At 42.0% G+C, this 26,228-nt stretch overlaps 1 protein-coding gene and 1 long non-coding RNA gene across 3 annotated transcripts in view; one reads left to right on the top strand and one right to left on the bottom strand.

Moving 5' to 3' along the window:
- The window catches only part of INSC (INSC spindle orientation adaptor protein), a 134,525-nt gene extending 119,579 nt beyond the window's left edge, over window positions 1-14,946 (top strand). For both annotated transcript variants that reach the window (XM_083408237.1, XM_083408236.1), the window contains exons 10-13: window positions 8,634-8,700; window positions 8,801-8,956; window positions 10,659-10,735; window positions 14,124-14,946. In XM_083408237.1, the coding sequence (XP_083264363.1) occupies window positions 8,634-8,700; window positions 8,801-8,956; window positions 10,659-10,735; window positions 14,124-14,252 (429 nt within the window). In that variant the 3' untranslated portion in view covers window positions 14,253-14,946. The remainder of the gene's footprint in view (window positions 1-8,633; window positions 8,701-8,800; window positions 8,957-10,658; window positions 10,736-14,123) is intronic.
- A 1,080-nt stretch (window positions 14,947-16,026) lies between these two features.
- LOC310666085 lies at window positions 16,027-20,503 on the bottom strand. Its single transcript, XR_014505764.1, has 2 exons — window positions 19,713-20,503; window positions 16,027-17,657 (listed from the first exon to the last, which is right to left on the bottom strand). It is a non-coding gene; the product is annotated as an uncharacterized lncRNA (long non-coding RNA).
- Between the last annotated feature and the right edge of the window lie 5,725 nt (window positions 20,504-26,228).

The raw sequence follows: 26,228 nt of genomic DNA, 5'->3' as shown, positions 1-26,228 counted from the left end.
GAAATATGATCAGTTACCTATATGACCCCTATTTGCTAAGAATGTGATTCTTTATTCCCACAAATATATACACACACATATAAAACCACACGAATAAGCATTCTCTTTGAAAGACCAAATCGCTCCATTCAGTAAAATGGATGGATTAGCCATGCCAGACTCCAAATATATTGTAAGTTAGAATGATTAAAAGAGCAAATGGATAGAAATGACGTTTTTATCCAGTGAGTCATCTTGCCAAAAATGGAAGAGAGATAATTTAATTGAGATCAAATGTTATCCAGTATTTCCTCAAACACAGCAATGATGGCTTCTACAAAGATGATAAATTTAAATAAAGCAATTTTCCTAATAGAAAATGTACTGCAATTTGTGTTTTCTTTCTTTTTTGTGGCATCATTGCCGGCTTTTGTAAGATAATTTTCTCTGACACATGCAAGTTGTTCACTTCAGGAGGCAACCAGGTGGAGGGTGGACTAGGTTGGTCGGTCTAGTGCTTCACAGCCTGTGCCATAAATAAGGACACATGGACTTAAGTCTGTTTCAATTCGCTTTTCTTCTCATGTGCCTCTTCATGGTGTCCTTCAGCAGGCCTAAGCAGTACTGCTGCAGCCTGCTGGTGGGCCTGCACCAATCCAACACCACTCTGCTTTGTACCCTCCCAATGAGTAGCAATGACTCTGATGTGGGGAGGCAGACTCTATGGTGGTCCCCCACCCTTTCCCCTGGCCTGGCTGCTCCTGCCTGAAAAGGAAGGTTTTACAATGCTTCTTAAAAATGTTCCAATGTTTGCAAGTTATGGAGAAGGCATTGAGAACACCTCTACCTCCCTGGCTGTATATTGTTATGTTGTGAATCACCCTGAGATCTATGGGTATATGGTGGCATACACATTTTAACAATAAATATATCTTTAACAAAGTCTGAGCTGCTTACACAAGGATCCCTGGGATTTCCCAACCTGGCACTGATGAGCCTCACATCCCTTGAACTCCATCAATGCCAAAACATTGGGGTTTGCCACACCATTCACTGCTATATGCCTTCTGTTATATGGACTTGAAACGCTCATTGTGAAGTAAGTACTTTTGGTAGATTTTTGAAGACTGATCTCCCATCTTCTATATCCAGCCATTTTGAGCCAGTTAATGCATGATGGTTGAAAACACACACACACACAGTTGTTTATAGGGTAATGACTGGGTTGCAACTAGCTAAATGTTTCCAGGTAATGTAGGACCAATCCAGCCAAACCTGGCCATGGACTCCCTTGTAGGCCAAGGGATGCAGGACATATCCTCTACCCGTTCCACCAGAAAGCACACCAGTACTTAATGAGGGCAGCTTCGGGTGCCTTTGGGCACCTCAGTTTGGAGCAGAGAGTAGAATAGGAGGGTGACACCTATACCAGTGGAAGACTGCTGCTGTTGCCTATTGCTGCTGATAGCTCAAAGCACAATGGCTCTTAAGAGAAAGCCTCAGGGCTGAGCCAAGTTTCTCTCTGAAACAAAGAGCAAGTAGGAGTGAAACACCCTTTGTGCCCTAAAGAGAAGGGTACTGGTTCTCTGAGGGCTTTACCAGCATCAAGGTAAAGTGTGCACCAAGCATTGCTCCCAAAAAATACACAATAGATTGTCCAGAAAAGCAAGGGGTGGGAGAACATAGGAAGAAACCAGCTGCATCAGGTCAAAGCCCATCTAGTCCAGCATCCTCTTCTCACAGTGGTCCATCAGATGCCCATGGGTAGCCCACAGGCAGGGCCTCTGGTCATTCCCAGCAACTGGTGTAAAAGGGAAGATGTTCCTTTTGTAAACTTTAAAAGGCTGTCCTTGCATAAACCACCCTGCTGCACCTATCTATCTGAAATTTGGCAAGCATCATCTCCCGCTACCCCAGACGTCATCCAGTTTTGGGAGAAAAAATTGGAGAAGTTATAGGCACTTGGTGCTTGCCAAAACTAAAAAAAGAAGTTATAGCTGTTTGTTGAGTTTTCCATTATAGTTAATGGGGAGGCATCCAAAGCGTCAGAAAATGAAGTGAGGCAACGCAATGCCGTTCCGTGGCTCCAAACCAAAGCGCCCCCCTTTACAAAGTGGGTTCCAAGCCTGATATTTATTTAGGGCTCAATCAATTTATGGCTTTCTGGGACAACACACCAGCAGCTTGAATGGGGCCCAGAAGCAGATTGTTTTTTCTTTTCTTTCTTTTCTGCCTACATCACAGCATATCTATTGGCTTACGTCTTCTTTGTTTCTCTGGAGCCTTTTGCACAATACATCCTGGCATGTGTGGCACAGTCATTTACGAAGTGACTGAGCACACATTTAGAAAACAACTTTGGAAGCCTTGCTTATATAGCAAGAGGTGAGGTAATCGTTTTGTCTCTCTTAACAAAGCTGAATATGATGAATTGCAATAATTAAATTTCTCAAAATACTTAGGAAATTAAACAAGTGGCACAATTGCCAGTAATGGGTATAAAAATAAGAGCAGGGCAGAGTTTTGGAGCTGGGCTTTCATGAACTCTAGCAACATAGTTAGGGTGGAGCTATCTAATGACTTTTGTCTGTGAATCCATAATAATTTATTTCCATATTTTAAATAAAAGTGTTGATCTATGCTATATACATCCCTGTTTTGTTTACAAGAATTTAAGCGTTTTCAGGACATAAGAATTGAGTCAAGACAAATGGCAGAAGTTATTCTTCTTGTGCTCCAAGAATGGGTATGGGGGGGGGTAAGGCCCCCCCACATGCTGGCCCAGTCCCAATTTCCCTTTCCCTGTTGCTTCCACTCCCAGACCTTGGCATAGGGGGCAGAAGATCTAAAGGTGGTGGCTACACAGATTTGATGGGATCCATGAATCCATGGGATTCAGAACCCTGCACGACTGGAATTCCTGGTAGATGGGTGAAGTGAATGTGCATATTTCCCCTCCAGACGTTCTTCTCGGTGCACAAAAGTCTGGTTGTAGGGCTGGCGTGGTCAGAGCATGCAGCTCCTCTCCTCCTTCTCCCATTCATTCTTGGAATGCCTGGAGAGTAACTTCTGGAAGAACCTTTAGACAGCTGCAAAACATGCATGTCAACCAATGCAGAGGAACCATCCTTCTGAGTATCCCATGGTATCAAATACCCTAGTCCAGATGTGCAGGAGCAGCATAGAAAAAGTGTTACTCTCAAGACCTGGCTAAATGTTGCGCTGACTGCAGAGCATACACTTTTCTTTAATAATTTACTGGTATGGGGGACACACACCTCACTGGGAACTTTTGTTTTTCCCTTGGAGGTGTGGGAATGGGATTTTCATCCTGATGTCAACTGGGAAGAAAGAAATAAACTTTGCTGCATACTGCAGTCCCAGTAGCAATTGCCCTCCCCTCCTGTCATGAAATAAAGGAAACCAGAAAGGTAGCTGCACACTAACACATTAAAAATAACTTACAACCACAGTTCAATCAATATAAATCATACAGGCTGACATTTGGCGTTGTTCAGAGTGAATTATAGGATTAGGGCACCAGAAAGCTTTGGAAGAGGGTTTTTCATCTTTGACACATTTTTCAGGTAAAGTAAATGTTTTACTTTGCTTCCAGTGTGCTCCCTTTAGAATCTGCTAAAAAAGACACAACCTATCAAAAACCCTGTCAGAATCCTGCATTATATTCAAACATGATAACTGAAGTCAAACGTTGATGATGCAAAAAGGATGCATTAAGGGTTTTTTATAATCTATGATATATTTTCCTATTTATTTGTTTTTTGAAGAATGCATATCAACATTGCATAATGGAAGCCTCTGAACTAATTTTGCTGACTTGATTGGGTCACCACCTGGAGTCATGGACCACATAGCGCATAGAAGCCTTTTTCCTGTCTCAGATGGAACGCTTTGTCTTTCTATAATTTACATGTTAAGATCAGTAACTGCTTTCCCAGTCTCCCCAAACCCTCGTATCTATGATAGGAAGGTTGGACAAAACATTGCATGTCTTCCTTAACTGGAACTTTATGCAATTAACTGAAGTGAAATAAAACATAGCGGGAAGCAATTTTGCTTAGCTAGATGATAATTAACCACTCATTTTAGCACTTCCATATTTATGTACTTTGCCACCTAGTGAAATGAACACAGGAACTTTTGTTTTAAGATTCATTTTCCCCCATCCTTATTAGTGACAGTAATAAAGCTTGTGAAAAGCTGTTTTCTTATGACTATTAAAGATTTAATTAGCATAATGACTCCCAGCTCTGCTGTATGAGATGCTGACCATCAGAAAACGAGGGCACTAATTCTTAAAAAGGTGAGAGCATAGCGAGGGGGGAAATTCCATTATATGTCATTGCCAAATTTTCTTCTCTACAAAATTAAGCTTTCTTCCCCCAGACTCTCCAAGACGGTATTATAGTGCAATCCTCTATGTGTCTACTCAATGTAAGTCCCATTGAGTTCATTGGGACTTGCTCCCATATGTGCATTTAGGATCGCAGAGCCTCTTGCTTTCTTCCCAAAGCCTGGCTCAATCCAGCACTGTGAGGGCTGGAAGAAGGCATCAAATGTTGGCTCTGCGCAGGGCAGCATATTCCCAAGGCCCGCCCCTTCAGCTTGCTCCTCCCCTTTCTGCAAATGCTAACAAAGATAACACAAAAGAGAGCTAAATGTGCACAGTGCAAGCAAAAGTAGTATTTGCAGATCGCCTCTTTGAAGTGGTTATTTGCAGGGAAAGTCCGTAGCTCAGTGGTTGAGCAGCTACCCTGCATGTGGAATGTCTCAAGTTGAGTCCCCAGCATTTTCAGGTGGGGCCGGGAGAGATTCCCACCTGACCCTTGGAGAGCTGCTGCTACTCAGTGTAGACAATACTGATCTAGATGGTCTGAGGCTCAGTAGAAACTAGCTTCCTACGCTGCTGTTGTTTAAAAAATGCTGCAGCATGGAAGGAAGAACATTTTGTTCTTTTCACTGTCCCGCACCCTGGACTTAATAATATGGTTGTCTGAGGATACCAGATTGCTGGAATTTTTGCACTTCTGTTTATCGCACAACTATTGTGCAATTATTACAAGTCATTCCATGAAGATGAATCAAAGCACTTGCCTATTTGTTTTTCTGCCAGTTTGTATTGCCTCTTATCTTATTTTATCTTATCTTATCCCTGCCTGCCTCTGTTTCTCACTGTATGTACTGTGCCTGCTGTCACTGGCAAAACTACTAATGGTTGTTAAGCACAATGCAGTTAAAATGTTCTGACCAGATAAGGAATTCTAAGGAGCTATTAGACTGTAAAGTTGGAACCTACGTTGCAAGTTACTGATTTCAAGGCATTATGAATATTAGGCAAGTCTAGGATTGCCTCAACCTGGTAACTCATGACTGTTATGTTTGGACATGGGATTCTGGGGGTTACGGACCACTGGTTTGATTGAATATGCTAAGTCTTAGGTTTGTGGTTTTAATTAAATGAGGTTTTGTACTGAATAAGTCTCATGTATGTAGGGGTAATTTGCCCAATCTGTACATTATGGTGGTCTTCTTAAAATTTAAATAATTTTGGTATTGAATAAAATTCCCAGCACCATGATGGTCACTGTTTGTCTTGCACGTATAAATAAATTCTTTGGGATAATTGGATAAGGGGCAACTGGAGTCATTGAGCTGATATAAATTCATCAGTCAAAAGACACAAATACAAACACACACACAGACACACACACACACACACAGACAGACACACTTCTAAGATTCAACAAATAACTTGAAGGAGTGGAATAATTGGCATGTATTCAAATTGTCCTTAATTGAATTCTTCATCTTTTGCTTAGAAAGCTGCATGGGGTGCAGGCTCTCCATGGAGCAAGTAATTTTCATTAACAGGATATCATTTAGAACGAAGGGACACATGCCTGAAACACTGTTAATAATTAACATTGAATCAACACATAGATGTGTCTTGAGTTCCCATTTTTTCTGCCTGTCACTATTGGCATTTCATCAAGTCATTTGCATCCTAAGTGGGCCTGTTTATTCAGAGAGATGACACTGTGGCACTGCTGAAGGAAGCAGGAGACCTTCGTGACACACAACCCAAAGCAAATATCCTTTGTTACTATAATGACCTAGTGAGAGCCAAATTGATGGCAACTTGGCTTCCTTAACTCTATCAGTGAGGTTTGTTTGTTTGAATACACAGGGTAGGGCCTCAAGCTATGTTATCCAAACATGTGCATTTGCCCTACAATAGCATCGCCTGAGTCCCAACAAATGCTCTTGTGTTTCTGTACATTTCATTATGTACAATTCTCACACCTCCTTAGTTTAGCGTTATTATTATTTTTAGCGCAGCAGTGCACTGCATAAAACACAGAAGTGCCACATTCCTTCTTGCTGGGCTTTTGTGTCGAGAGGTGACGATCAAAGTTTGGTTCATAGCTCTGTATCTGTGATGCAAGGCATCAGTTGATGTGGCGTCCAATTAACTCATACTCATGCTGGACCCACTGAAAACAAAGAACATAGTTAGCCATTGATCTCAAGGGGTCTACTGTGAGTATGAGTTATTTGAATACAACTCATAGAAGATAACTCAGTGATCATCTGGTTCAGCTCTGTTCAGTACAGGATCTGCAATGCAGGATGGAACTGAAGCATCTCTGGCAGAAGGTTATCTTCCGGGGGGGGGGGGGCAATACCACCATTGGTTAACAGCTCTTACCATTAGTATTCTCTTCCCTGATGTTCTCAAAATTAGCTTTTCTACCATTTTCACCCATTAGTTGTACTCTTGCTCCTCTAGAGCAGACCTGTACAACCACAACTCATGGTAGTCATGCTAGCAATGGAATCACGAGTTAGGTTACTGACTCCCACTATGGGGTAGGGACCTCTGGAGCTTTTGAAGACCTGCTTTGACTAGCTGCCTATACACTTGGAGGATAACTTTGGAGTGATATTGACTCTGCAGTTGTTACAACTCCAGCCAAAGTGCCCAGTGACTCAAATATGATGTAGTGTGGCATTGGTATCAGTTGACAGAATCAACTGATGTGGACAAGACGCTGGTAGCCACGCATCTGACCACATGCCATCTTGACTCCAATCTCTCCTACTTATCAAACCAAGCAGAGGGTATATGAATGGTTAAGTCTAGAGCATGGTTAATGTTTCATTGTGTTAGGGGAAGTTTCCTGCTGCCTTGAAAGAGGTGGTGGTTCAGCCATGGACCCCTTGAATTGAAGCTACTATCAACCAGCAACAAATACTTTTTTGGGTGAAATTGTGGAGAGAGTTGTGGTGTCAGGTCTTGGATGAAACCGATTATTTAGATCAATTCCAGTGTGGGTTCAGCAGTGGCCATGGGACTGAGTCACCTTGATTGCATGGATGGATGACCTTTGCAGAGAGCAGGACAAGGGAAGTGCAACCTTGCTCCAGCTTCTTGATCTCTCTTTGGCTTTTGATACCATTGACCAAGGTATCCTCCTGGACTGGCTTCAAGGAACGGGAATCGGAGGCAATGCATTACAGTGGTCCCAGTCCTACCTCCAGGATCATGTCCACAGAGTAGCATTTGGAGGGCATTTTTCAGACCCCTGCCAGTTACACTATGGGTACCACAAAACACTATCATATCTCCAATGCTATTTAACATTCTATGGAGCATCTGGGACAGGTCATTAGGCATTTGGGGCAAGGTGCTATCTTCTTCTTCTTCTTCTTCTTCTTCTTCTTCTTCTTCTTCTTCTTCCATAAACACGGTTTTAACAGTGAGTCCGTAAGTGACTGTGGAGGCCAATTCTGGATCCACACGTACTTCCACAGGGGGACATAGGTTTCCGGGCAGGAGTTGATCATGGTGAGGGTTTGCCAAGCATGCCTTTCTCCCTTTCACCCCGAGTCTGAGTGTCTTCAAGACCCATGACACCTTTGGTAAAGGCTGTTCTCCAACTGGAGCGCTCGCAGGCCAGTGCTTCCCAGTTGTCAGTGTTTATACTACATTATACAATGTTGTGTAAGGTGCTATCAGTATACTGATAACACTCAGCTCTGTTTCTCCATAATACTTAAATTGGGAGAGGCTGTGCAGGCCCTGGACCAGTGCCTAGACACAATGATGAGATGGTTGAGGAAAAACAAGCTGAGCTTGAATCCTGGCAAGACAGAATGGTCCACATGTCCAAGAAGCTTGCCTACCCTGAATGGGGTTGCACTCCCTGTAAAGGAGCAGGATTGCACCAGGAGATGCTTCTGGGTGCATCTCTGTCACTAGAGGCCCAGGTTGTCTCAGTGACTAGAAACACCTTTTACCAGCTGCAACTGGTATAACAGCTACAACCATTTCTGAGCTGGAGTGCTTGGTCACAGCAGTTCAAGCACTGGTTTTTTTAAGGCTGGATTACTACAATATGCTCTGTGGGGTTTGCTATGGAAGCTTCAGCTAATACAGAGCACTGTTGGGAGGCGGAAGTAATGATCTGGCTTCCCTTGAGCTACTGTGAAAAGGCGGCAATGAAAGATACCTCAGAAAATCGAAGGTGCTGATACTTAATTGGCAGCTTAGAAGGGCATGTCTTAAATGCATGGTGATGGTAAGAATTGTGAAATGTAATATTTCAAGTGGTTGTTTCTCTTTAATTTAGATTGTGACGATATTAGCAAACATGTCTGTCCTGGACCAGTGTGCCTCAGAAATAATCCAAGGAAATGGTATGCAAACCATGCTGCATCCTTTTTAATTCTGCTTTTTGTCCTGAATATTCTCACTATAGCCTGGGATGCTTATCAACAGTGTTTCACTCCTTTGTAGGTGTTCAAGTTTTAATGGAAATGCTGTTTGAGAAATCGTCATCTGGGAATTCACCAGAGGTAGCTGCTTGCGAACGAGTTCAGCAAAAAGCCGCGGTTACGCTCGCCCGACTGAGTCGTGATCCCGAAGTGGCACATGCAGCCATAAACCTTAGTTGTAAGAATTTTAATGCTTAACAGGCTGGCACTGTATAAAATATGCAAAATGCTGCATCCGTCAAAGTGAGGAAGCAGCTGCTTTGATTGTCAAAGTGGTCTCACTTATCTGCTCTCCGTATACCCTCTTATCAGCTGTGCTTCATCAGAGGGCCAGTCCATTTGCTACTGTTTAGGCTTCTTTCCCCCCATCCATGCAGAATTTCCATCCTTCTGTATGGACTCAATTCTGAACTAGTCTACACCACTTGTATGTCTTCAGCAGTACTGTACAGATTTCCCCTTCCATGTTGCTCATTGCATTACAACTGCAGGGGTCAGTTTACCTGACTACAGTGGTACCTTGATTTACAACCAGAATCCATTCCAGAGGTCCATTTGTAAACCAAAACAGGTTGTAAACCAAGGCACGCTTTCACCAATGGGGCCTCCAATTTTTTTTTGGTTGTAATCCAAAAAAAATGGGTTGTAATCCAAAAAAAGGTTGCAAACTGAAACTGGGACACACACTTCCGGGTTTGACGTGTTTGTAATCCAAAATGTATGCAAACCAGGACATTTGCAAACCAATGTACCACTGTACTTCAATGGATGTTTAGTTTGCATGGAAAAAAGTCTGGTTGTGAAGGCAAAAAGAAGACAAATGGGTGTGCGAAGGGCAATTCACACAACTGTTGCAGAATTAGTGTTTTTTTTTGCCTGCTAACCCAAATGATCAAAACAGGTTTCAACACTGTTCAAAAAGCTTAATCCTGCAGACAGTGAAAGTTGTACATCTTCAATTGGCCCTGAGCAGGGACCTGACATGTGCACAACTGTTAAATGATTTCCATGATCACAGCTGGTGCATATATCAATTTTTCTTCATTTTTGAATCTCTTACTATGACAGCATTTCCTTTTAAAGCATTTTCAGCTTTCCAAACAAAACACCTTTTATGGGACTTTGTTAGTCCTCCAAAACACAGGTGATTATTTTTACAGTATTTATCAGAAAAAAGTAAGAGGCAGGGAAAATGGGAAATCTTTTTCAATCCAAGGACCATGTTTTCTTCTGGAGGCTCCATAGCAATGGTGGGTGTTGTGAAAGTGGGTTTGCCCACACCGCTCTCCATCTTCCATCCAGAAAAGCAAGAGATATCTCAGTTCAAGGACACATTCTGGCCTGGTAAAAACACCAGAGGAAGGTGCTGGGTGCCAATAATGGTGTGGTTTATGGAGGGGTGTGTCTTGTTCAGAGTCCTGAGGGCCATATAGAGATGGTGGAGGCCACATTTGACTCTCAGGCAGAAATTACTATCCTTGCTCTACAGTCATTTAGTGACACCAGTGGGGTCTTCCACATGTGGGAAAATGGGGAGGGCAGGGGGGCGATTCTATACCTTTTCTAATAGAATAATGATAGAGAGAACTAAGGGGACATCCCCAAAATTACTGAGACCCCCTGGTTGTGAAAACAGAACTGTGAGTGCTTTCTAAGTGATGCTTCTACAGTTCACTGTTAAACTGATACATCACATTTCAGCTCTTTATAATACACACAAGGGAAGTTCCTTTCTTGTTTTCTAGCATCACCTTTTACTGAATTCATCATCATTTCCCCTGAAACGGATAAATCTGGAAAGTATATCACACTGATGCAATGTTGAGAATTGTGGAGATTTGAAATTACTCACTTTTCAATGTTCTTTGCAAAATATATAGGTATTCCACGCCTCATAGAGCTTTGCAGGTCTCCTACCAAAAGAAATAACAGTGATTCTGTTCTTGTTGCATGTTTGGTAAGTGCATCTAATTATTTGCCTTTAGCTTTCCCATGGGCTTTCTATACACTGAAAATATATTCAGCACAATAGGATGTGTTTTGTAGTCTCTCTCATATCTAAAGAGCATATTAGAGCGTCCTTTTGTTGCTGGTTAGTATAAATTTCTAGAGAAATATTGCTTCAAAATCCTCTTGTTCCATGCCAAAATCCATACGTCGTGAGTTGATATACATAGAATACTAAATATATGTTTTCCCCAGTTCATTTATATGGAAGAAGCAGCCCCAAACACACTTTCCTTTTCATGTGTTGCTTACTTTGTTGAAGTGGAGAAGCCTCTTTTGACAGGAGACATTCAGAGGTCCTGTGCCCTTAAGGGATCACCTGGTTTGGCTATTTAGTTTTATTTAATGGGTGCTACCACTAAAGACTAAGTCCTATTGAACCCAGTAGATAACCTGCATAGCATTTATGAGATAAAGTAAATCTGGCTTTGCAGATTTGTGAACCATCCTGTGATCGTGAGATCTACGGAGAAAGGGTGGTGTACAAAATTCTTTATTATTATTATTTACCGTATTTTTCGCCCTATAGGACGCACTTTTCCCCCTCCAAAAATGAAGGGGAAATGTGTGTGCGTCCTATGGGGCGAATGCAGGCTTTCGTTGAAGCCTGGAGAGCGAGGGGGGTCAGTGCGCACCGACCCCTCTCGCTCTCCAGGCTTCAGGAAGCTATCTGCTAGCCATGGGAGACTCAGCTCCCACGGCTCAGCACACCCCAAGCTTCGGGCTTCGCGCAGCTCTACGCTAGCCGTGGGAGAGCTGCGCAAAGTCGCGCAGCTCTCCCACGGCTTGCGGATAGCAGCCTGTTCTGGGGGCTGGGGTCGGGGGAAGCTCGGGCTTCCCCTGCCCCAGCCCCGAACCTGGGGGGGGGGGGAATAATTTTTTTTCTTTATTCCCCCCCCCCCCAAAAAACTAGGTGCGTCCTATGGGCCGGTGCGTCCTATGGAGCGAAAAATACGGCATTTAATTTGCAAAGTATGTGCTTAAACAGTGAGCAAACATTAACACTCCAACAGCTGCGGCTATGGAAGAAGCAAGACCTTCTTGGAGTGTTAATGCTGTGAACCCTTTCGTTGTAGCTGTTGACTTACTTGAACTGAGAACTTTGTGATACCCAAGAACAAAGAACCATGCAGGCAACTGTATGGTGTTGCGGGTTTGTGCTTTTGGGGTCTGTTTACTGATTTGTTGCAAGTTTAGGCAATGTATTTTATTTTTTTAAATGCTGTTAATATGCACTTTTTACAGGTTAGTGGCAATGGCAATTGTTTAATGATTTTTTAAAAGAACTGTTTAATTGTTTTTAAAGAATTGTTCTCCTTAATGGCCCACCACCCAGGCAAACATCTTCCTATATTTTAACACTTGCTGGGCCCAGGGGTTAGAAGGGTCTCAGCAAGCAGCCTGCTGCCCCGCTGCAACTCACAACACTCTAGTAGGCGCACTCTTGCCAGTAAGTAAGTAAGCAAGCAAGCAAGTGTATACAAGCTTTACTATGATCTAGGTCTCCTCTGTTCCTGCTACCACTGTGTTGTGTACAAATTTGCCTCCAGGATGTTACCAGAAATAGGGATTTCAATGTTACAATGTACTGAGGCTTGTTAGTCTGGAATCATTTTTTATTTTCATTGCAGAGGCAGTTAGCTTATAAGAATTTTTTTTTATATAAAAAGATTATCATGTTGCCATAAGCAATGCTCAGAATTTTGTGACCTCCCATCTGATGACACAATAAAATAATTCCCATAATAGGCACATTTTTTTTTTAATGTTGATAAGTGGATAATATTTCTTTGCGCAACTGAGTTTTGCACTCATATTTCTGTCCCCAAATGGTTGGAAATCATGTGATTTACTCTTTGAAATAATGGTAATGCTTACAGACACCAATCAGGGTGGAAGCAGCTGTATGCTAAGTACTGGGCAGAGACAATTCCTATGTCAATTTTAAGTCTGAACAGTTTTAAGTAGGGAGATGAAGTGGCTTGCCTGAGGTCACACTATAAATCTCTGCAGGACTTGAGAGCAAAATGAAGACTGACCCTCAAAGTGCTTCACTGGCACAAACCCCATAGAAATGAATGTGCCTTTTGCCAGCAAAGGGATTTCAGGGTCTTCAGGAAGGGATGCTTTCAGAGAGCTTGTTTTTAAGCAGTCCTTTAAAAGAATAGATTCAGTTTAGTTTATTTGGTGGAAATTAGCAGATTCCCCTACCAAAATTAAGCCACAAAATCAAAGCAAGGGACAAAGGGTCAGGGTCAGCATGCACAACCTCACTCGATAGAAGCCTGAGTGGGACTTCGTCTAATGTTGTTCCATGCACCATCAAAAGCAATTTGTTAGCAAGGTTGGTTCAACAACGTATTTGGGTAGTGTGGACAGTCTCCCCACACAGGGCACCGAACTGAGGCAGGCACAAAATGATGATGATGACACCTATATTTATATAGGCACCTACACAAAGTTAGGCCACGGTCAGATGGGCAAGTGAGTTGCCGCAACTATGACATAGTGCACTGGAGAGCCCATTGAGAAGATCCATTAAGAAAGCAACTGTACCAGAAGGAATTATTGAGAAAATAAGAAATATTTTGAGGGGGCGGGGTTGGACAAATTTTGTCCTTGCTCAGGGCACCATATTACCAAAGTCCACTCCTGGTTTGGTTTAGTTTAGTTTAGTTACTGTTTAGTTTAGTTTAGTTTAGTTGTTTAGTTTAAATAAGAAATTTAGCAGAGACCTAGCTTTCTTTTCAAGCACCCATATTACAACTGTGCTGAAATCTCAGAAGCATGGTTTTTACAAAAAAGAGAAAAAAGTTTGTGTTTTTAAGACAATAGTCCTATACATGCCTATTCTGAGTTTGATGGGGATTACTCCCATAGACATACATGACATCCCAACCTAAATCCTACAGATTGCAGATATCCTTAGGATGGGAGCACCCAGAAGCATCAGCTTAATTACGTACACACAAACTAACATGGGAACATAAATGATGAAACTTTTGTCGACAGTAATGCTGTCACTTAATAATGTTGCCCATTCTGATACCTGTACATCTAAACATGTAAATCAATTCTAGAATGTTGATTTGCTATTTGAGGTATGTGGCCACACACACACAGACACACAATGCATGAGTCTCAACTGCTTTTCAAGTATACAAATAAGTAACTGTATTGAATCAATAACACCACTATGATAGTGTCAGTCAGTTAATGGTCAAGGGGATGTCTGCCGAACCTCAGCTCAATAGTCATTCTGAACAAGTGATGTTTCTTTAGCATTGCATGAAGCCAGATTTTTATTCTAAAACTGTATTGTCACATTTTCCTTTCAGGCAGCCTTGCGGCGACTTGCTGTTATCAGCCCTGATGGCCTTCAAGAGTCAGATTTCCAGCAGTTGGTCAAGCCCAGGCTTGTGGATTCCTTCCTGCTCTGTACCAACATGGAAGAAAGCTTTGTATGAACAAACCACAAATATAACCCAAAATAGGAAATAGTGTTACATAGGGCAACGTAGCTAAAATGTTATTTATGATTAATTTATTTCAAGTGCTAAAAATCAGCATAGGGAAAAAATGAGGCCATTAGGCACATAAAAAGAGACCTGCTGGGTCAGACAAAAGATCTGTCTAGTCCAGTATCCTGTTCTTGCAGTGGCCAACCAGATGTCTGTGAGAAGCCGGCAAGCAGACACAAGTACAACAGCCCTCTCCCCATTTGTAAACTGGTATTCCAAGGCATCCTCCCTCCAATATCAGAGGTAGTTCCACTGAGAACCTTAGGCTCCATAAATTTCTCTAACCTCTTGTGGGAGCACATTTCATACTTTAGCTACCCCATTCAAATTACTTGGATAAGCCAAGGTATTATGAGAGAGGAAAAGAAACATCTCTCTATCTACTTCCTCTGCACCTCACATAATTTAATGCACCCCTATCATGCCTCTCTTTACTCACCTCCCTCCCCAAACTGAGAAGGCCCGAAATGTTGAATTGTGTCATAGGGGAGTTGTTCCAGCTCCTTGATTACCGTATTTTTCGCTCTATAAGACGCACCAGACCACAAGACACACCTAGTTTTTGGAGGAGGAAAACAAGAAAAAAAATATTCTGAATCTCAGAAGCCAGAACAGCAAGAGAGATCACTGCGCAGTGAAAGCAGCAATCCTCTTACTGTTCTGGCTTCTGTGATAGCTGCACAGCCTGCATTCGTTCCATAAGACACACACACATTTCCCCTTACTTTTTAGGAGGGAAAAAGTGAGTCTTATAGAGCAAAAAATATGGTATTTGCTTGCCCTTTTCTCTACCTTCTACATCAGCAGCCGTGGACCAGATTAGGCCCCCCAACCTGTTTTCCTCACGTTTATTGCTCACCTGCCCCACAACTGCTGTATATATGAGACCAGAAAAGGCATGACCACAAAGTAGCAATGGGGCAGCCTTATAGGGCACTCCCAATTGTCCCTTGGCAAGTAAGGGCTGCACCGGGCACATTTTCAGTTTACGCCGGAGGTAATACATAGCCATCGTGGCTACTAGCTTTATCCTCCATGATTTTGCCATTTCTGCTCAGGGAAGGAGATCAGCACAGAGTGCTCTTCTCACCCCCCCTTGATTTGTACAGCAGTATGCAGGTCATTGCACAGAATAGGGGGTCAATACGTAGCCAGTTTCCTTTTCCCAGAAGGGATCCTAGCCATCAAGTTATGAATGATCTGAACTTTGGCTGGATGGAAAGCAAGCCCACAGGAAGAGCACATAGTGTTGGATAAGTATACAGACACATGCAGGGTGATCTATGTTAGTTGTTGATGTGTAGTGAATAGCCATTTTATATTTCCCTAACTGGCAAAGTACTAATTGCACAGAATCATGTATGGAAGCCCCAACAGCCTTCCTCCCACCTTCCAGAAATGAAAAGCAGAGTGCTTTTGAGAGTGGAGGTCATGATTCTCCTCCCCCCACTGCCCCACAGTAGCTGTTTTTCTTTCTACCACCCAACCACGTTCCCCTTCACCCAGTTCAATATGCGTGTTTATTCTCGTAAGTGGGAAACTGGACTGTGAGCAATGGCAGGCAATGTATGGGGGTGGATTTGGAGTGGGAAAACCATCAGGAGAAAGGGTTAAATAATGCATCTGCTCATGTGACCTGTTCTAGAGTTGCCTTTCATTTAAAACCATGTCAGTTGGGGTTTCTGTATATGAGTAACACCGCAAAGCAGAAGACCAGATATTCATCATGATGTTTTAATATTAAGACTGGAGTAGAATCTTCACCAATAACACATTTGTGCAGAAAATCTGTGGCTTCTGGTTAAAATGTTTACCATTTCTTTTTTTAAAAAACAACCACAATTTTATATATCGACAGTGTTAGCTGATTTATCAAACTATATTAACATATGAAATAGAAACAAAGAAGACTACAATATAAGCTATTGGGTGCAATCCTGCTCCTATTTAAGTCAGTTGCAAAATGTGGTGATGGGAAACGAAAAGCTTTATATCCAAAAGTGAATGTTAACATAAATTTTGTTAGAAAATGAAGGATCAGTCATGCTGTATACAAATGTGATTCTTTGAGTGCAGTGATGACTAAATGCTGGTAAAGTTATTTGCGAGAACAAGTGTGCTGAAAATTTCTTCCACTTCCCTTTTAAACCTTTCCCCCATCACTTAATAAGAAAAGAAACTTTGACTTCAGTATAGAACTGTGTGTCGACTTAAATTACGAATCTAATGCCACATCTGCGCTATACAGTTAAAGCAGTACAATACCACTTTAGACAATCATGGCTTCCAGCAAAGAATCCTGAGAAGAGAAGTGTTTTTAAGGATGTTGAGAGTTGTTAAGAGGATTCCTATTCCCCTCACAGTTATACTCCCAGAGTTCCCTGGGAAAAGGGATTGATGGTTAAACCGCTCTGAGAGTTGTAGATCTTTAAAGGGAATAGGGGGTCTCCCAGCAAATGTCAGAATCCTTAACCGATTAGACTTCCCAGGATTGTTTGGAGGAAGCCATGACCATTTCAAGTGGCACGATACAGCTTTAAAGTAGTGCAGATGGGGCCTTAGATGCCTAACCTGTATTCAGCATCACTGAGGCCAGTGGGAATTATGCATGCATAAGTGGGAGAACTATTGCAACCTCAGTGTTTAGAAGAATTGGTGGCAAAGTGCCAGGCACTTAGTTAGGCTCTTGTTTTCTGAGTGGCAGACTTGCCAGAAACATTCTCATATCAGCGATTTCCTGTCAGGTTATGGGTAATGCTTTAGGCATGTATTTAAGCATTGAACTAGCCTGGCCTAAACTATAGGTATGATAGAGAGTCTTCTGCACACACTCGCATATGTGCTGAATATGGGAATTGTAAAATCACGTTTACTTCAAAAAATGATGATGATGATAATAATTTTCTCTGACATGTATTTGCATCCACCAATTCTACTATTTATATTTGTTTTTGTCTCCAATATTATTAAAGATTATTTGCATTGAGAATCCTTGGTCAAATACTCTTATGAAGTAAATCTTTTTTAACATACATAGTGGAATCCAGGAGATGGTACATCAGTGGTCCAATTCTGACTCTCTTCTGACGATTTAAATAAGTGTAAAATGTTCTCTTGTTCCTTAACAGGTTTGTCTAGGGTTAAGACTCAATGTTTTAAAAGAGCTTTATTCCACAAGCCAAGCTGTTTCCATTATATTAATGCACAACACAGAGGGAATGAATATATTGCTAAACGCATTCCAGTCTTTGAGTAATGAGAGGTTTCACAGGTCTTGCACATCTCTTGGGTTTAGTTTCCTTGGGGTGAGGTTCACTGGAGACTGATCGGGTTTCTGTGATGTCAGCAAAGCTGCTCGAATGGTTTATAAGCACAAGTTAAAATAGACATATAGAATATTACAAAAACAAATACATTAGCAGCACAAGCCTATACTCAGAAGTAAAAAGCCATGGAGGTAAGTGGGTATACAGTGGTACCTTGGTTTACAAACTTAATCCGTTCCGGAAGCCCGTTCTTAAACCAAAGTCGTTCTTAAACCGAGGTGCGCTTTCCCTAATGAGGCATCCCTCTGCCAGTGCCCTTCCACCATTTGGCTTCCGTTCATAGACTGAGGTTTGCTAATCGGAACACTACTTCCGGTTTTGCAGAGTTCTTATACCAAATAGTTCATAAACAGGGCTGTTCTTAAACCGAGGTACCACTGTATATTTAAAAGTCTGAGAGCAAAATTGCATCTTTGCCTACACTTCAAGGATATTGCTGGAGTCACCAGACAGGCCTCTCTGGGAAGTGAATTCCACAAATGGAGTGGGTGGCGGGGGGGGGGGGGCAACCAAGGATGACCTCTTTCTGGTCCCCACCCATCTTACATTTGATATTAATTGGTGTGTGGGGGGGGTATACATGACACTAAGACATGAGATTTTGAAAGATATTTTGACAGCAAGCAGTACAGGGAATATTGTGCTTCCATCTAGTTATCTCTTCCATGATGTATCATGTTTCCTACTGGCAATATCCTTGTGTTTTGGCTCAGTATTTCATTGCCTCCTTAATAATTGCTACAGTTTTAGCTATATCTTTTTGTAACACTCAAGGTGTTTGGCACTAAAAGGTTATGTTCTACTGATGGGAAACTCTATTAGATTAGAAAAGGAAAATGTAAGAAACTGATTATATATAGAACTGGAATAATGAAACTATTAACCAAAGATGGAAACATGTCGTGAAAAGAAAATGAAAAGAATCCACATAAGGAACTGGCTCAGATAAGCATATGTTCAGATATACCAGTTTGGGTCAGAGTGAAATTAAACCGAATAAATAAAATTAAACTGCTGCTCACTTTTAATTGTTTGTTGCCTTAGTATTTTTTTCTCTAAGTGAAATGTGGCATGCACATCCTACCAAACTGTTTTTGTTATCAGTATCATCATCATTCTTTAAACTCCTTTTTTGCAGATAAAAAACATGAAAACCCAATAAGGCTACATGGTGAGGTGATATGGATACAGGTTTAGATATAATTTAGCATTTGAATGTAATTTGCCCTTGTCCCGAAATCTAGGAGAAATTTGGCAAGGTTTCTGCCCTTTCTTCAACATAATACCCCCTTTTAAAAAAGCAGTAAGCATCTGTTTCTGTCAGGCTAGTTTGCCTTGGCAAAATACATACAGTTCTAGTGAAAACTGTTAAAACCTGTTTTTCATTTTCTAAAACTTATCAAAACTGCTTTTGAATTTTGAGAGTTTTCAATAATCTGGTACAAACATTTGGTCTTCCTGATTTAGATTGTGGTCAAATGCAATGTTTTTATACCTTGATACTTCCCTTACACACCCACACACACCCACACACACACCCCCACACCACCCCCACACACCACCCGAAACATCCATAGTTAAGAATATTGACAGCCCGGAGAAGGGGGCTGAATCAGAAGAGTATAAGTCAGAAGTTTTGTTTTTACTTCCTGACCCGGTCACACTCCTTTGATATATCTTCATAGTATGAGCATCCTCAGAAGTAAGTCACATTGAGTTACATGGGCCTTACTTCTTAGTAAGCGATCATAGGGTTACAGCTTGAGAAGGTAGCAAGCTTTGTATAGAGAAACACCTGATGGGTGCAATTCACATAGTCCCAATTCTTCCTGGTCATCTTCCAGAAATTCGGAATTCTGATAATATTTCTGTTGAATTTTGGTGACTGGAAACAGGAAACTATTTTGCTTATCCCACCAGCAGTCTTGTTTGGGGGATCAAAATGACTCTCAAAGGCAAAGAAAAACTTACAACGCTGTTGTTGCTTTTGCTTTTTAAATCTCTCCCCCCTCCAAGCACTTGAAGTGTTGTTTTGAAAAGGTGCTATTTTTCTAGAAAAAAAAGAGGTGCTGGAACTCACCATGAAAGTCTCCCTTGTTCTCTTATAATGGTAATAGCGCCCACCTAAGAAGTGTTGCAACTGAGTTGCGGTGAGTTCTGGTTGAAATAAAGCCTTGATTTTAGTGATGTGCTCAGGAATTTGAGATAATTCATCAGTTTTGCAGAGACTACAAATTTCAGGCAGATCTTTTAAAGCAGAGTTCATGTTTCACCTTTTCCAGGATGTTTCAAATGAAGTTACTTAGATTGGTGCTGATGTCCTAGGCAGAATTCACTATCTTAATAAAACCATATTCTTCAAGGAATGCAGTCTAGCATTTCTACACAGCAAATGATCTTGTTGAAACTTCTCCAATCACCAAAGAAATAATTTCAGCAGAAGCTGCAGTATCCAGTACGTCTGGAGTTATTTGGATGACGGGTTGTTTTGTGCTCCTGCGTGTGAATTTAATAAGGGAGTGTCTTTGTTTAGGTGCCCTGTAGTCATCTGAACTTTTTCCAGAAACTTCAGAAGTGTGGCTTTTTCTCGGTCCAATTCGTAGGAGCTTAGACACGCCGCTTTTTGGAGGACTTTGATCTTCTCGGCATACCTCTTCTCCTCCGCACGATTTACTGCTCTTGCCCATTTCAGAGCCATCGTGTCTTCGACCTTTGTGACAGACATCTTCTTTACTTTCTGTTTATTCATAGTAGACACTTTACTTAAAATCACAGCACAGCAGCTAAGCTGGACAAAGAATTAAGGTTTCCCCCCTCTTCCAGGTAAAGGGGAGTTATTAGCTTATTTCTTTCAAAAACCCAAACAAAAGCTATGTTGCATGCATGTCTCTGGGAACCCTTCAGGTGAATAATTAACCAATTTTCTCAGGGCTGGCTGCTTTCATTGTTTCCCTAGTGTGCCATCCTTTCAGTTGATTTAATAAACTGCCTGGAGAGTTCAAGGAGGAAACAACCTTTAATTTTGTACCTGCGCTTGAAAATGATTTTTAATTTAAAGGTGCTGAGATATAAGCTTTTTAAATTTTATTTTACTTCACGTGAACTTTGGAGCACGGTGGCCCTAATCAGAACTGTTCTTGATTCCTTCTATTTTATTGCTACATTTTATCCTAGCCTTCTTTGAAGTGGGATACAATCGTTCCCCTCACACTTTAACCTCATGACAAACCTGTTGTCTGAGTAAGTTATCTGAGAGACTGACCTCAAGCTGCCAGGCGAGTTTCATGGCTGACAAAGAATTTGAACCTAGACCGTCCATTTCAAGCTTTGAGCCTCTATCCACACCATACCTCAAAGGCAACGTGGCTAATCTTCTGCCTCATTTTAGCTCTGGATGTTGCAACACCACTCTTAACATGCATGGAATAATCTGAAGCCCCGCACAGTTAGAGGAAGAGTTTGCCGATTGTATCCAAATATGTCGCTTGTCATGACGGAAGTGTCTGATCTGAGAGAGGCTTCTGTCAGTGGAACAGGAAGGGAGGGGATTTTGCTGATTGTCTGCAGAAACTCTCTGCAGCTTCCTGTATCTGCTCCAGAGGGTTGGGGGTCTGTTTTAGAACAGCATGAGAGGTGGTAGGAGGAGACTGCTGAGGGAGGAGGAACGGGCAAAAATCGACTTCCCATTCTGTTGGTGGAAGTGTCCAATGGATGAATGAGCTTTCTTTCTTCTTTGTATATAATTTTTATTAAGTTTTCTGTTTTAAAATTTAAAATGCTCATTTTACATCCTTAAGATATCAATGACTTCCCTTCTTCTCTTTCCATGGTTCATTTTTCATATCATAAATCCCTGCGTATTTTACAAAAACTATACCATTCAGTATTCCATTATTGCTTCCATCAAAACTTGTTTACACTGTTGGATTTATCTTAATGCTGCCAGCATTTTCAGCTGTACGCAATTATTTCCCATGTATTCAATAAACATTTTCTAATATTCTTTATTGTTCTTCTTTTTCTCTTATTCTATATGTTAAGTCTGTGAGTTGTGCATATTCTTAAGTTGCCACTCTTTTTAGTTGGGACCTCGCTTGTTTTCCATTTTGGGGCTGGATGAAGGAGCTTTCCATTTATGGTATGGGGAGAAATGTTCATAGCAATTCCTATAGACAATAGCCCTGTTTGACAGTGTTTCCCATCAAGTGAGAAGTAGAGCAGGAAGAACGCCCTCCAATATATTTTATTCACTGGCTTCATCATCTTCTTCCACATGTTGGGAGCTGAACTTCTGAAGCAGGGAGACTTTTCTACTCACAAAGGCTCCCTGCACGATGTAGAACCTGAGTTTCCATGGAGCGAACAGGACCACAGAAAGCTGCCCTACTGGAGACATTTGTCTCCCGAACACAGAGACAGTGATGAAGCCAGCAATGGGGACATGCTAAGTGTGTGTGTGTGTGTGTGTGTGTGTGAGAGAGAGAGAGAGAGAGAGAGAGAGAGAGAGAACATACTAGCAAATATTACAAAATCAAGAATATTTTGAAGAAACAGTATTGCAAGAGTAGAATTGTATTAATGAATTGATGCTTATCACTTGATTAGTATTGCTATTTTATTTGATCAATTGACTCTTCATACACAAGGGTATGGACACTAGTGCTTTTTTCTGGCGGTACTCCATGGTACGTGGTACCAGCATTTATTTTTTTCCTAGAAAAAAAGCACTGCTGAAATGTCAGGGACTGGCTGTGTAGGATTTGTTTGTGTGTGTGTCCCCTCAACTGTAATTCATTTATGGGGGTCAGGACTTTGGGTTATGTCAGGCGTCAGAGGATCCAATCCCCCACAGTAGGTTGCCAGGAATGGATAAGACAAGGAAAGTTCTTACCAATGGTTTTTATTCAATATTCACAGAGAGAGGCCTAGAAATGCCGCCTCTTGGAGTAATGGCGTTACTCCAAGTGAGTCTCCACCCCCTCCCCTTCTCCCATTATGCGTCATCACTATGGGTGCTGAGAAGTGCCCCCTGCCTTTGAGCTCTTTGCTCTCCTACTTTCAATGCCTGCCAGGTTCTGGGGAGGGGGGGTCTGGAATGCTTCTAAAGACACTATGTCCATCAGCTGTCCCCCCTCTGGTGCTTCTTCTACCTCCTCTCCCATTATCTCCCAGCTTTTCCCCTCATCTGCCTCTGAGCTGTGATTCCCTCAAACCCCTGTTGTAATTCTGAACTGTCTTCTTCTTTGGAAGGGTCAGGCTAGGGAGGCGGTCTTCACCATTCCTCCTCTGCTCAGTCTCTGACAGGTTGGCGCTCGCCTGTCCATTGGGGCACCTTGGCTGGGTAAACCAAAGGTGCGTCCCATGGTGCAGCAACTTCTACCCTCCAAGGCAGCTAGTGCCATGTTTGTAACTTCAAACCCAGAGCAGGGCAGGGGTGGGTGCAGCTGGCATGCCATGAAGATAAGCTGCTCCTCTCCTCTCGCTTTCGAGTCTTGTTATGGCTCTGTCCACCCAGGACTCAGCAGTGAAGCTGTTTTGGTGGGTAATAATGGCCACAGGGCGGAGTGTGCACCTGCCAGAGAGAGAGCCAGACTAGGCCTCTGTTCACTACACAGTACCAGCACCTTTTTGTGTAGGAAAAAAGCACTGATGTGCACCCAGTTAATTGTGGCATACAGTGGTACCTTGGTTCTCAAACTTAATCTGTTCTGGAGGTCCATTCAAAAACCAAAGCGTTCCAAAACCAAGGCGCGCTTTCCCATAGAAAGTAATGGATTAATCCATTCCAGACTTTAAAAAACAATCCCTAAAACAGCAATTTAACTTGGATTTTACTATCTAACGAGGCCATTGATCCATAAAATGAAACTAATAAACAATGTACTGCAGTCACACAATCCATCAATCAGTAGCTGAACTGGGTTCCACACAGTCACAAAAACAAAACAAAAAAGAGCCGCAAAAACAAAAACGCAAAATAAATAGCAAAAACAGACAGACTTCAATGTAACACTCAAAACGGAAGTGTGGCACTCAAATTGGAAGTGTAACACACAAATCAGAAGTGTAACACTCAAAACAGAGCACTTTCGGATTCTTAAAAAAGTTCAGAAACCAGAACACTTACTTCTGGGTTTGCAGTGTTTGAGTTCCAAGGCATTTGAGAACCAAGGTACCACTGTAGTTCCTTCAGCCTACAATTTTTGCAAATGTAAAGGGAGGCTGAGCAGGTTAACTCCAGTCTTAGTCTTCCACTTAAGGGTCTCCAAAGAGCTCAGATGAGAATGTGGTCACTCACTTCCCTTGTTTCAAGAAGTCTGTTCTGCATGAAGACTTTAAAAATCTTTCTAGGCAATAAAGACAACTATTAAAAAATGGCTTTATTTGGATAAACAGGAAAGCTTTCATTTGCACAGCTTCAGTCTTTTAAAAAGAAAGAATCAAAAATTACAATTTCACAATGTAAGCAGGGAAGTGCTCATTGAGGGAGATGTACTGACATCTACTGGAAATGTAAAACATTTCACTTTGCATTTACAAGTCAGCTTGCTCAGTGTCTTTTGGCTGACATCTAGAGTTTGAGGAATCTTTGCACTTGCAGTGGTAAGTGCAGTAAAAGAGGCAAGCCTATTAAATCAGGACTGGCAAACCCGTATCACTCCAGATGTTGTTGGACAGCAACTCTTATCAGCCCCAGCCAGCATGGTCAAGCATGATGGAAGCTGTAGTCCAGCAACATCTGGCGGGCCACAGGTTAACTACCTTTGATCTAAATGGAGGGATGGGAGAGCGGAAGGTAGGAGGGAGATACAGCAATGGTTAGATGAAATGTATTTCTCGATAAATTTATATACTTGATACAAGTATAATATACTACTTAGTCTATGGTAAGATGGAGTTCTATACTTTTAGAGGGTTCAGCAGAAAGAGAATAGGAAGCACACCATCATTTTCATCTCTCCTCCCATGCTATCTTGTGCTCTTCTGTTTTCCTTGCATGTTTGGCCCTCTGGGATAGCTATTTAAATCCCTTGCCATGCAATCATAGGAAGCTGCCTTATACCAGGTCAGACCATTGGTTCATCTAGTTCACTATTGTCTACAGTCTCTACAGTCTCTTGGGGGCAATTTTCTAGCACTTCAGATTGGAGTGTTTTCCAGTCCTACCTGGAGATGCATGAATTGTACATGGGATCTTCTGTATGCAAAACACACAACCTAAGACTGGGCTACAGTCCTTCTTCATACTGGTCATATGATATTGTCCAGAAACCCTTAACAATAGTTCAGTGATGTACGTTCAATAACTTATGCCAGCCTTTTTGTTTGCACTGAATCATTTTTGTCTTGCAAAAATAAAAAACCCATTCTGATTCTAGTATTTTATACCCTGAGAGGAGGATTCTGGGTGATGTGAAGCAGACTGCAAGCATGATTCTGAATTCTGTTCAGAACTGGAATTATTTGGCTGTCATCCAGCATTAGAGTTAGAATCTCTGACATGACAGTTTCTGAGTTGTGTTAATATGTTTTAATCTTGCAAACTAATTTTGTTCCTCCAGCCAGCCGTTGCAGCATTGTGTTTCAAATTTGCAGGGCTAACCAGTTTCCATCTACCCATCAATTTCATTTAACTTCTTTTCGGCTGTCACAGATTGTTCACAGCACAGAAAAGGTGGACCAAGACCCACACATCCTCATACAGATCGATGCCCACATTGCAAACTATCTGAGCCCTCTCATCCTAAAGCAGAGGATTCAGCTAAGGATTGATCCAAGAGAAGAAATACTGAAATGGGGACAATGAGGATATGGAAGCAAGAGGGCCAAAGGGGAAAAGAAAGATCTACATTGGCTTCCAGTACGTTTCCAAGCACAATTCAAAATGTTGGTGCTGACCTTATAGCCCTAAATGGCCTCGGTCCAGTATATCTGAAGGAGCATCTCCACCCCCATCATTCTGCCCAGACACTGAGGTCCAGCACAAAGGGCCTTCTGGCAGTTCCCTCGCTGCGAGAAGCCAGGTTACAGTGAACCAGGCAGAGGGCCTTCTCGGTAGTGGCACCCACCCTGTGGAATGCTCTCCCACCAGATGTCAAAGAGAAAAACAACTACCAGACTTTTAGAAGGCATCTGAATGCAGCCCTGTTTAGGGGAGCTTTTAATGTTTAACAGACCACTGTATTTTAATACTTTGTTGGAAGCCCCCCAGAGTGGCTGGGGAAACCCAGCCAGATGGGTGGGGTATAAATAATAAATTATTATTATTATTATTAAGCACTTGTCAGCCCATCTTTATGGCTATGTTTCAATAAGGGCTGTCACAAGACATTTTACTGCCTGAGGCAAAGGATAAGATGGTGCCTCCTCACCCTCATTCCAGGTAAAATAAAAAGGTGACCAGACTGGCAATTGAATCTTATTTCAACACTGGCAGTAAGACCGCATCCTGCACTGTTGTTCCTAAGGGCAGCAGGGTAGCTACCTGGTGCAGGGAAGGCTGGCCCTGGTTTCAATGCACATCTGCTGAGCAACTTGTCCCGCCTTTTGTTTCAAAGAGAGCTCTCCTCAAAAGTCTTCTCTTAAGGAATGTAGA

This window comes from Podarcis tiliguerta, assembly GCF_965153285.1.
Source record: "Podarcis tiliguerta genome assembly, chromosome: 1".
Classification (NCBI taxonomy): Eukaryota; Metazoa; Chordata; class Lepidosauria; order Squamata; family Lacertidae; genus Podarcis; species Podarcis tiliguerta.
Note: the sequence above shows the minus strand (reverse complement) of the source record. Positions and strands in the feature narration are given on the sequence as shown.